A 12676-nucleotide genomic window follows, 5' to 3' on the forward strand; every position below is an offset into this window, starting at 1 on the left:
GAAAAGAAATTGGAGCAAGAAATGTGTCTTAAGATCTCAAGGAGCTTTACCAACATTCAGTTCCAAACCACAGCCCAAACACAACCCAATTTTCATTTCCTTATTGCTAATGGAGACATCATTTCATTAACCCACAGCATTCTCTACTCAGCCCTGTAGATGCCTGTCTATGTTATAGTATACCCATAACTACGTTATATGCTGCTGTAAGAGATTGGGCCTGTGCCCAGATAAAAGTTAATACTATCTTAATATATTAGGTGGGAACTTTCTACAATGCAAACTGTAGTTTAAAGAGGTAGCTACTGTTACGCTTGTTTACAGGACCTTGAAAACAGCCTGGGGATGTAGGACATCTAAAAGTTTACTGAATCACAAACTGAACATGATGTAACAAAATCATCCTGTTGCAAAAAGAGACTCATACCATTCTGCACTGTATAAGCAGGTAAAGTAATTTATTAACCAGTACTTGGCATTGGCAAGGCCTCAGCTAGAGAGAAAGTGAGCAAGCTGGGGTTTCTTAGCTAAAAGAAAAGTGGGAGCAGAGGCATAACTCTTTAAATACATAAGATTGTTGCAAAACGTAAGGGAATAAACTATTTTCCATGTCCATTTCCAACAGGAAAAGAAGTGATAGGTTTACACCACAGTATGGGTAAGTCAGTTTAGACTAGGGAATACCTTTTAACAGTAAAGGACAGTGAAGCACTGGAGTAGAGCGTTTGAGGAAATGTTAGGAATTTGTCACTGGAAGTCTTTAAGAACAGGTTAGACAAACATCTGTCAGGAATAACATAAATACAGCTGATCCTGCTGACAGTGAAGGGAACTACCTGATCTCTCGAACTCCATTCCTGCTCTACATTTGTTGGAATCTCTGAAAAAAAATTGTTTCTTTGCTAAGACTTCCTGAAGGTTTTCTAAGTTATAGCTGTGAGGATCATCTGTGTTTTGAATCACTCTTGGAGTCACTGTTTGTTGGAACTTCACAAAAGGCAGCAGTGAAGGGACTGGCTCCCACCTCTGTCCCTACAATCTCACAAGGAATCCCATTTACAGTAGTGTATCTCCAAATCTGTTCAAAACGAGGTATCGTATTATCTCTGTATTAAGGTACCTATTTTTGCATTGGAACTCTAAGGCAAAGGAAGGTAAAAGTACTACATCAAGACAAATTGGATAGTGGGGAATGGATGCCCTTCCAATTCCAAAAGAAAAATCTTGCCTGGCATGCTGTGATACAATAGAGAATTAATTTACTAGATGAATAGACAACATCATGAGTAATGAGCTGTTAATCAGTAAAACAGGAAAAAACAGCAAAAGAAAAACTTCTTTCAAAGTGTTTACTGACTTAGTGTAACAGTCTTATCTTCCTTCCTCAGCTGTTTTCTGAGTCAGCAGTAGTTAAATTTTCCAGCAAGCCCTACATGAAAGAAAGCGTAAAGGGTGATTAGGGATTTCCAGTCAGTGACCTCACCTTTTGAGTGGGACAGTTAACACATTTGCTCTAACATTCTTTCTATGAAGCAGTGCAGTGACAGCTGAAGTTGCTTTCAAGAAGTCATCTCAAAGGTGGCCTGACAGTATCCAATACTTTAACTTTTCTTAGCACAGGAGACAAATCACCTTGAATTTCTTAATTTTCCAAGTTGGTCATAATGGCAACTTATTTTGGAGTTACCTCAGCAGTGTTTTTCATCTGGGTTATGACATTCATGGCTCAAAATTACTTTACAACAGGTATGTAAAGTTCCACTTTTTAAAGTCTCCTAGTTGAACAGTAAAGTACTTGAAAAAAGTAGCTAGATTTGCAAACAAAAATTAGGGGAAGGGAGTGTGTGTAAATGTGTTTCTGGCATAGGAAACCACAGGGTTTTGAGAATACAGTGCAATGAAAACTACTCTAGCATATAGGGGAACTTTCATTGTTAGTCTAATTACTGTCTAAATGCTGTAGCATTATTGTCTAAATGCTACAGAACTGCTTGTTTTAAAGATTTGGTATTGCATTTAGGATTAAGTTCAGATCTATCCAAATGTGATTTTATTTCGTATTATTTAAAATATCATAGCAAACAGTTTTGTACAATCCTCAGAGAGCAAAACATGGGTGAAACTAGTTCTGTGTGTCTTTGATAAAATGCTATCTTTAATCCAAAGTGTTTCACTCTTATTTGGCAATATGACACTGTCTTGATTTGCAACATTGAAGGAAATGTGTGGCAGGGATCTCACAGTTCATTTCCAGGGCAGTCATGCCTGTCTCCAGTTAATACAGTGCAAAAGTTCCTATTTTGTATAAACTATCTGTTTGAAAAAATTAACATAGAGAATTGCCAACATCAACTTTATCACACAGTTCTTAGATAACCCTCCTCCCTCAAACATTATTATATGAACCTATTTTTTCAATCAGGGTCATATAATACCCCATTCTTCTATATGTTAGTGAAATTTGAATGTCTTCTCCTTCAAATTCCATAATCAACTTGACACAATGTATTCTAACTGCAGTAGCTACTAGGATATCTGTAGATACTCAATGTACATCAGATGTTTCCAGATGTTCCACTGTAATTTGCAAGGAGTAAATGCTTGTTCTACCTATGTAAAAGAACATACACCATTGTTGGAGATAATTGTTTTTCTTATCTACTGAAAGGCTTCTGAAGGAAACCTGGACTGAGTGAATTAGATGCTCAAGTCCTATTGAAAGTCCACAGGATTGGAGTACCTAACAACAGTAGTCTCCTCCAGCAATCCCAACCACTGAATAATTTTCACTGGGGAAATGGAGAGCTTGAGTCTTAAGACTATTCCTTCCAGCTGTTAGGACCCCCATTAGTTCCCCTCCAAGCCTCCCTTGGGGTACCTACTCATGCATCCTCTGCTTATTGGTCCAAGAACTCCAGTTAAGCTCAGGGCTGATCTCCAGCTGTGTCTTCAAGCTGTGTTGTAGCATGCCCTGTCCCCTCCTGTAGTGACTTACTGAGTGGGCTTCACAAATGGACTCTGGACTTAAGTTGTAGGTCGCCTCGTCTCCAGGATGGACTTCAGGCATGTGTTACAGGTAGCACCATCTTCTGCTGTTCCCAAATGGACTTTCTGGATGAACCCTGCATCTGACTCATTGTCTTGCTCTCTCTGGGGCTGCCAGTGAAACCTGCCACTGTCACCACTGTGGTCCTGGTCAGGTGCTGTGGGACTGTGCCCTGGTCGGTCAGGGCACTGTCCTGCCTGTGCTGCAGTCACCCTCGGCTCCTGGCTCCTCTTTCCTTGTGGAACAGCCTCATTCTTGCTGCTCCCTGACATCAGCAGCCAAAGGAAACTCTCTCTAATAAATCGGAGTGAAGGCTAGGTGCAAGGCAAAGAGATAGAAACAACAGCTTCCCCCAAAAAGCAAGAAGAGAACTAATGCACAATAAAGGCAATACCCATAGCTTACAAAGATTGAACAATTTTCTTCCTGTCCTATGACAACTTTTTCTTCTTGTGAGATTCTTCTGTCTAGGTCTTCCCACCTTTCTCAGTAGAAGAGATTTTTCACACAAGACCCAAATACTCAGGGGAATGTCCAATTATTAGTAGGTTAACTAAACAGAGCAAAGCTTAAAGTACAGCTATGTGCAGCTTGTGGACCAAAAAGGATAATATGCTTCTAAAGGATTAGTCTGTCTCCTGTACAAACTTTAGAACAGAGTTCAGAGGTGATTTAAGAAGTGATGAAAAGACTTGAAGAGGCTACTGTTCTCTTTCTGGATTTCTTCCTCACGCTGTAAAACCATCTGGAATTTAGATTGAAGCTGATAACTTTTCCAAAACATTTCTTTTACTTCACAATTTTGTTTTAAAAGGTTTAGCGAATTCTAAGGTACAACTTTGGTCCATGTCCTACAGTCACTTTTCTTATCACTTAAGACTTAATTTTCTGGTACTGAATTTTTATATTATACTATGTATCTATCATGCGATTCTCATGTAAAAATATTTGTCCTGTAATTGAATGACTAAAGACTGTAACAGTTTACAAGGATCTAGACAACTTTCTAAGGTTTCAGGAAATTCCATTCAGTCAGCTGCTCAGCTTTATTTGAAATTTGTAAAGTTGATCATTGAGAAACTTTCATTCTCAACATTATATTTTTTAAAAGTTATATTAGCACAAATCTAAAGATAGGAAAATAATGTACTAAGTAAGTAATAAGAGTGAAGTCTGAGCATAAAAAGTAGTAAGGGGAGAAAGGAATTAGGCATAAACCCTAGAGGAGGAGTGGGATCTTGAAAACTAAGAAAGAGGAATTGTGGGATGTGCCTCAGCAGCTGAGACACGGAGTTATTCAGGAAACCAGAAATAATTCTCAAGAGGACCAGGAGAGTTGCCTATTAGCAAAAGGGAATCAAGAAAATTTAAAACTGGAACACCTAGAATAGAATAGACTATTTCAGTTGGAAGGGACCTACAATGATCATGTAGTCCAACTGCCTGACCAATTCGGGGCTGACCAAATTAAAGCATGTTGTTAAGGGCATTGTCCAAATGCCTCTTAAACACTGACAGGCCTGGGGCATCGACCACCTCTCTAGGAAGCCTGTTCCAGTGTTTGACCTCCCTGACACAGAAGTACTTTGGCCAAAATGAAGCCGTAGAAGAGGACATTCATGAAGACAGGCTGGCTGAAAGGAAGAAATTTGACAGTGTGAATCATCTTCACACCAGGACTACTTGGATAGACTTGAGGTCCTTGATACCTACACACACATCTTCACTGGGCAACAGGGCTTCTCTGCATCCTCATGCAGTATGTTTGGGCTTGTCTTATGTTCAAGTCAGGGCTGGATGCAGCCAAGATTTGGCTATGGGGACTGCTTAAGTGTTCAGTGGCTCACCTGCCATGTGACTGGGTCTACACCATACCAGGAAGTGTTAATGGGAGGCCACAGCCTCCATCACTGCTGAGATAAATCCACCTAATTCGATGACTGATCTACCAAACATTTAAACTAAACGTAAAGACAGCAGAGATGCATCTTTTACTGGAAGCCATTTCCAATGCCACCACACCCAGTGGGAGTAGGAGCGAAAAACCTGCCTTTCTTTTAGCACTCCACACAAGCTGAGTCATCTTTTTTATCCCCTTCTCATCGTGGGGGTGGCTTGGCTGCTAGTTCTATCTTTTCATTCATAAAATTCAATCTAACCTCTGTTGCTAAGAAGTCATGTGGTAGATCTGCAGGCATCACTTCATCCTGCCTTGAGATTTTGTGGATTGCCTGTATTTGGATGCATAGATTTTATGAAGTGTTTGTTAGTGTACATACCTGGTGAGCACACAGTCTGAAAAGCATATTGAGCAAGGAAGTAACACCTGTGGCTGTTGGTTATCTGAAATGTTTGCAATAAACCGTTGAAATGTTTCATTTAATATGGCAATTAATGTACGTAACTCAAAAAGAAAAAATCTTTTTTCCAGTATATGCTTCTGGTGAAATATGGAGGCAAAAGAATAATATCCTTTCTCCTTGTCTGTGTCAAATCCTGAATTCTGTCCTATGTCCTTAACACAGGCTGAGAAAGTAGAGCAGGTGTAATCAGACCTAAGCTATGCATGTCCTGGTGCAGGTGTCATGAACAGTGGGCCAGCTGTGGCTATCTAAACAAGCTGGATGACCTGCCTGTGGAGGAGGAATGGGGAAAAGTGTCATAAATTGACCCAGCCTATCCCCTCTTTTCCTGCTGCCTGCCAAGCACTCAGTGACTTGAACACTTGACAGTGGCTGGGGGGTGGAAGCATCATGCCAAGCTGGGGAAAAAAAAAAAAGCTAAGTTTAGGAGGAATAAGGAACATAAGGAATGATAAAATCTTTATAGGCATATTTTCTTATTGGTATGTTAATTCCATGAAAAATTATGTATAATACCTTTGATAGAACTCATATTGGTAAGAGTGGTGTACTGACAGAATCAGTGCCTCAATGCAACTGTTACTTTTATCACTTTAGTTAAAAAAAAGGAAAAAAAACCCTGTCTGATTATTCTTCCCATTTTGTATGAATAAGTATGACAACTAAGAGTGTCTTTAGCAAGAAACTGACTCCAGGTAGTGACTCAAATGCCAACTGTATATGCATTTAGTCTAAGAACAGCCAAACCTCTTGAAATTCTGGACTATTGTGTTAAGAAAATATGTTCTGTTTTTAAAGTATGTCTTTTTTGCTAGAAATTAGTTTTCTACTATCCTCAAGCTACAAACTTTTAACAATGTTCAATTCAATTGAATGTGATCTTAAATTCTTCCTGAGGAATAAATGTTAATATTCAAATACTAACCTTGAATATTTATGTCTAAATTACAGGTTCCATTCTTTCACCTTGCCGGATCACAGGTGTAGGAATTTATCTTGAGGAGAAAGTTAATTTCTCAGAAGCAAGTAATGCATGTAATCAACTTAATCTACAATTAGCAAGTAAAGACCAAGTTGAAAAGGCTTTGAAACATGGCTTTGAAACATGCAGGTACATGACATCAGTTAGTGTCTCATTGCCTTTAGTGAATGCCTTTACACACATCTGAGGCTGGTGATAAATCTAATATTAAAAAGACTGATGCTTTTTATTGTAGCTATGGATGGGTGAAAGATGGATTGGTTGTCATTCCTCGGATAACATCCAACAAGAAATGTGGTAAGGGCAACACTGGACTAGTGCTATGGTATGCTGAACCCTTTAAAACATTTAAGGTTTACTGCTTCAATTCCTCAGGTATGTAAGCATGACAACTACATTTTTTGTGTTTTGTTTTGGTTTTTATTGTTTGTTTAATATCTGCATGAAAAAATCATACCAAGTGAGTGAATTCTTATAATTTGTTGGCCCTTTCCCCCCCCAATCTTAAATGTTGTCAAGCTGTACTTAGCTCTGTAGGAGAAAAAAGCTTCCAAGAAATACAAAAGGTCAATTGATATAATCTGAATTAATAATTTGGTGCTGCCATGAAAGCTCTTGAAGAAGAGTTGCTTTTACCACTCTGTAATGTCGACACAATGCTCTTGATATGTTTTGATTATTTAGGTACGTTAATTTGAAAGACAGTGAATCAAATCTTTAACCAGGGTGTCTGTGTGTGATGTGTGTTTTCTTGCAAAAAGACCAAGAGTGGGGTACTTCAGGAAAAGTGGAATGCTTTTTGATAAAAGGAAATGTATCCATTAAACTAAATTAAAATATAAGCTAGAACAGCTAAGAGACCGTAAAATTAACTAAATTCCCAATCTATTATCAGTAAAATCAAACAGCTTCCTTTAATGTGCATCATCCTATGTGTGAAAAGACTTGTCCTTCCCCTCATTCTTGACTGTCTATTCCCAGATGGAAGATACAACAGTGGAAGTTGGGCCTTGATATAAGTTAGATCTTCTCAGCACAACAGATCAGTATTGTTTCTTAATGACTTCTGTGATTAACTAAAAATAAGTATTTAACTAGAGGCATTGTGTTCCTGCTAGTGTCCCACATCTATCGTTATTATGTAACAACTATCCCAATAATTAAACCATATACAGGACCAATAAATTATTTCTAATCAGTCCCTAGTCCTTGCCAATGAGTTTTAGATAACAAGAGCAAGAGATTATGTGCAAAATCCTGAAACTTTTCAGGAAAGATGTGTGAATAAGGGTCAGAAAGAGCAGGAGAAAGATGGATATGCAAGATATGCCCATGCAAAGATACAAAGACCTAAGACCATGTCTAGTGAATGTGCACATTGGAGCTTACGAAGAGACTGACGATAAAGCTGTTAGGGAGAAGGCCCTGCCTTCACCAGTGCGACTTTGTTGATGATCCTGGGCCATTTTAGTGAAGGAGCATAGGTAATATAAGTAGTCAGCTTACAAAGTATCTGACTGCTGATAAGAAAGCAGTGCAGAGAGAAAGCACCATTAAAAATTGTCTTATCATCTAACCTGTAAAGTTAAAAATTACATGATTGGGCTAACTTAGTTTTTCTCTACAGTCCATAGCTTTTATTGATGAATGCATAGGTGAATTAGTACTCAGGCAACATACTCTAAAAGAAGCTGCTCCTATTGGTACTGTTATTTCTTCTGTTCGTATGCAACACGGTGTTTCAGTGTATGAAATATGTGTCATTCTGCATCAGAAATGTTGGGTAGGTTGGGTAATGCTAAGGAGGTAGCAAGTAATTCCGAATTACTTGCTTTGTTTAGCTTTAATTCAAAAAAATTATACTGTTACCGCATGTGAAGTAAGTTAAGCTTGCTGAATGGATAGAAAATAAAGTAATGTATATTTAACTTTGGGATGATTCTGCAGTTCTTTATCGTAATTGCCAAACTGTTGCCTGTTCTAGGTATTTCTTACCCAAAATATTTGGCAGAAGCTCATTCTGTCAATTTTCTTTGTGCCAAAGAAATGCCAAAATCACTTGAAAACTATAGTGGAAAAAGTAAAAGCCCCTGCCATTTAGCTTTTTATTCTGTGAATGTAACTGCGTCATCAGACTTCCCACGGGTATTCATTTGGAGAACAGTACATACGTCGTTTCCCTGTTATTTATGTTGTAATCTGCTTGTTACTTCAGTGAAATTTTTATAGCTTTACAGAATATAGAACTTCACTAGAAAAGAAGAATTTTCACATTTTCACATGAGCCTGATTTAGAACTCAGCTTTTCAATCTACATATAAAAGTCCACTTGCACCCACGTTTTTATATAGACAACATTCACATCATTTAAATGACTTAATTTCTGAGTGTGCCTGAAGTTTGTTTCTTTCTAGCCCCCATTAGAATCGCGTCACTTTTTTATCTCACACTGGTGCCTGGTTTACCTGCAAGTTTTATGGGCTACTTTTGTTTCCAGAAAATCAAAGTAGTGTTCCAAGTATCAACAGTGCATGCATATGTTTTGAACATATACAATAGAAATATTTTTGAATCTTGGATCTCCAGTTAAGTCTCCGGCTCTGCAGGAGGTCATATTATTGTTTTTTATATGCATTATTATTCTAAGTGCTTTTCAGGAGGAGTCTTGTCATTGGCATGCAATTATAGAATGAGCGCCACACTTGCTCAAAAAAGTGTTTAACTATGTGAGTAACGATAAAAGGTGCGTAATCTGGGTTGTAGCCACATGTTTGAAATAGGCATGCCTGATTTGGGTAAAGCTTTTGCGAGTAAACAAATAATAATTTCCAGAAGGGAATGACTGAGGAACAATTTCAATAAACATGTGTGTACAGTAAGTACAAAACTAACATCCAACACAACTCTTATTCATTTCCTTTCCCTGCCGCAGATGTTCAGATTAATTCATGTAAACCAGATCCAACTACAACCATACTACCTTCATCAAGTGCACCAACGGACTTCACTGCATATTCAGGCTCTGATTTGACTGAGAACATCACAGCAGTGCCCAATGTGACTGAGTCAGAACAATCCCTGAAAAATATAAAATTTCGCATAGTATGTATAACTGAAACTATATTACCAACAGAGGGGACTACTACAAAAATACCAGAGGAATACTCACCGATTGACTCTCCTAACTACACTTCCCATGCTGCCTTTAAGAATGATGCCATTGTCTTTGGAGGTAAAGGCCATATATGGTAGCTATTTAATCAGAAGAGCTAGTTACGTAGATGTTAGTAAAACTGTTTACTGCTATTTTTGTTTGCTACTCCAGCATCCATTTTGATATAGCTGAACCTGGAGGCAGAATAGGAGTGTAATGGTTTTGCAAAAGCAAAGTTTGTAACGCAGAGGATTTTAAAATAATTTTTAAGTAGAAGTAAAATCTTATTTTATACTTTTTAATAATATTTTAATATGAAATGGTAGAAGTTCATTCTGGTTTATGTGATTTGGGGTAAATACATTTCTGAGAAAGTCTTATCAAACACCATGTGCTCAGAGTAACGGAAAACTCAGCAAGCTCCTAAAAACAAATGAAGCCAAGAGAGTGTTAAGTAGATTTGTTGTTCTCCGAATATGGAGATGTTCTTGAGATATGAGGTGTGAATAAGTAATCCTAATATACAGCAACTGAGAAATAGACTAAATATGAGGAAAAGCATTCTGACTGTAAGGATAGTTAATCACAAAAATGTGTTCTCTAGGCAGGTTGTAAAAACCCTCCAATGAGCAGGTTAGACAAACATTGTCAGGGATTGCCTAAATACCTGTTTTAGTCTCTCTTGAAAAAATGAGCAGGAGTAACTAACCTTTTGAGATTCCTAATACCGCTATTCTTGAGTTGATGTGTATGTACCGCTTACACTAGGCTGTTTTTAGAAGCATCTGGATTTATGCTTATGAGCCTTCATAAAGTCAGAATTAAGCACATATAAAAACCTCTATGCTTACCTCACTTTGATCTCTAGGTATCCCCACTGCACTTCTTGTACTGGCAGTCATCTTCTTCATTATTTCAGTTGTTCTAGCAGTCTGCTATATCAAAAAGTAAGTTTTGTTGTTTTTTTTTTCTCTTGGACTGAGTTAACTCCTAGAGTACAACCAGTGAATATTTTAAATATATAGCTAAAGAGCAGAGAAGGTAATAATAATGACATAACAGTGTAGCACAAAGAACAAAATCTTAAACCCTGTTGTTATGCAAGTAAAGTCTGTTGTTGCTGTTGCCATTCCCTGCTTTAGAAAAGGAACCAAAGACAAATATTGCCTATTTTTGATTAGTCAGTCGTGCCTAGTGTAAAACATTTCCAAGTGTGCCAAAATAGCAACACTGAAGTGGGCATCTGTTTGTATATAAGCTTGCTTATGCAGTTTTATTCTTGTTTCTTTCTATGTCGGACTCAAGGTAAAAGTTTTTATTCTTGGACTATGATTGTGTTCATAACAAAATAATTGTTGAGCTCATTTGTCTTGTGTAAAGATCTTCAACACAGTGCATCATTAAATCGTATCAAAGTCGTGTGCATTTCTCACATCCTAGCCCAGATAGCTTTATCTTTATGTACCACGAATCCTGAATATACATTGTCTGTTCTTAAAAAAAAATACAAAAATATTCCTTTAAAAAGCACGCTGCTTGAAGCAGCACAATGATCTAGCATGCCACCATTCTCTGAGAGACTTTCGCTTGAGTATGGCAAAGAAAGTTAATTCTAGATATTTTTCACTTTATTTCTTGAGTGATACTACCAAACTATGTCAGTGTTTCTGCTTTACTATCCTTTTTTCTATTTAAAGGTACAAGAAAACCTTCCCATTTTCAAACAAGAATCAGCAAAAAGAAATGGTTGAAACTACTGCTCTCAAAGAGGCTAAGTCAAATGACAAAACACCTGAGAAGGAAACAAAGAATAATGGAAAAAAGGTAGAAGAGTCTAAAACCAAGCCTGAGGCCACAGTAAAATGTCTAGAAGCAGAAGTTTAAGGGGAAGAATGTACACTTCTTGATAGAAATGTAAAATGAAGCACACAGAACTTAGCAATGCTTTTAAACATGGGTGATTGTAAATACTCATGAATGAATATTTTCTCTGTCTTAACATATGAAAACTTGGTTTTTTAATAATTATGTCTTTAGCTATAAATGCTCTTGCAGAAGAACATGGTATCTTATTTACTTGAAAGAAATTAAAAAAATCCATATTACAGCTCATTTTTCATCTTTAATAAAGAACTAATTAGGAATATGCTATTAACGACATGCAGTGTGTTAACTATTTGCACGGAATTCAGTTCAATATGTAATGAAAAGGTTTGGGTTTTTTATGGCTGGAGGATGTCTGCTAACTTAATGTCTAAAATAAAATGATGATACTGTAGCTCTTCCTCATGTAGATTAGCTTATTTCCATTAAGTAGTTGCATACTGTTTTAAAAAAAGTCTGTTTACAAACAGAAGAAATAAGTCTGTTTACAAGTGAGTAAAAAAAGGATCAACCCACTGTCATTCAAATACCCAAGGAAGGGTACAAAGATGCTGATGTTTATATATATACAGCAATCAATAACTTTCTTAGATATCTTCATCATATCATAATTTACTGTTTTATTTATTAAAACCTGTATCATTCTTCTGCATCAGATATTTGACAGGGGGAAAAAATCCCCTTGAACTGTATCTCAACAGTTATGTTTAAGATCTTTTGTGTATATTTAAGTGTGGCTTTCATAACAAAGATCTCAAGTGGCATGGGACTTTTACAGTACTTCATAAAAAATAAAGTATGGTATATATGTTTGTCTGGACAATTTATTCTCATGAAAGCTGTCTCACAGTAAAAAGAGCTCATATAACCTTAATGTTACAGAAGTAATTAGTTCTTATAAAAGAACAACACTAGCAATTTAACAAATACTTTCTTGAATAAATAAGTAATTTAAGAAATTTGGAAAATTTTTCTCTAGTTCCACTCCAGCTGGAAGTTTGTTGGTTCTGTTTTAGATCTAAATAAGGGCTTTTTTTCCCCGAAGTGTTTACTTTCTAAAAATCTATACGAGCTGATATAACAAGATATTGCCTTAACCGATAAATGTCTTGTTTTATCATGTACCTTAAAACCAGATAGCTTTCATCCTGACCTTCACAGTGACATGTGGTCAATGGAGTTTGATCTGCCCCTCCTTTCCATGACATAATTCATGCCAACACTACAAAGGCTAAAAGGAACCTGTT

The 12676-nt window shown here is 37.0% G+C and overlaps 1 protein-coding gene across 1 annotated transcript; it reads left to right on the top strand.

The window, feature by feature from the left end:
• The first annotated feature begins 1553 nt into the window (after positions 1 to 1553).
• LYVE1 (lymphatic vessel endothelial hyaluronan receptor 1) lies at positions 1554 to 12227 on the top strand. The gene is made up of 6 exons (XM_050897817.1): positions 1554 to 1746; positions 6361 to 6520; positions 6627 to 6766; positions 9324 to 9623; positions 10414 to 10492; positions 11243 to 12227. Exons 1-6 carry the CDS (start codon positions 1665 to 1667, stop codon positions 11427 to 11429), a joined length of 948 nt encoding a protein of 315 aa, XP_050753774.1. The 5' UTR covers positions 1554 to 1664; the 3' UTR covers positions 11430 to 12227.
• Positions 12228 to 12676: the final 449 nt, after the last annotated feature.

The sequence above is a fragment of the Gymnogyps californianus genome, chromosome 5 (assembly GCF_018139145.2).
Source record: "Gymnogyps californianus isolate 813 chromosome 5, ASM1813914v2, whole genome shotgun sequence".
Lineage (NCBI taxonomy): Eukaryota > Metazoa > Chordata > Aves > Accipitriformes > Cathartidae > Gymnogyps > Gymnogyps californianus.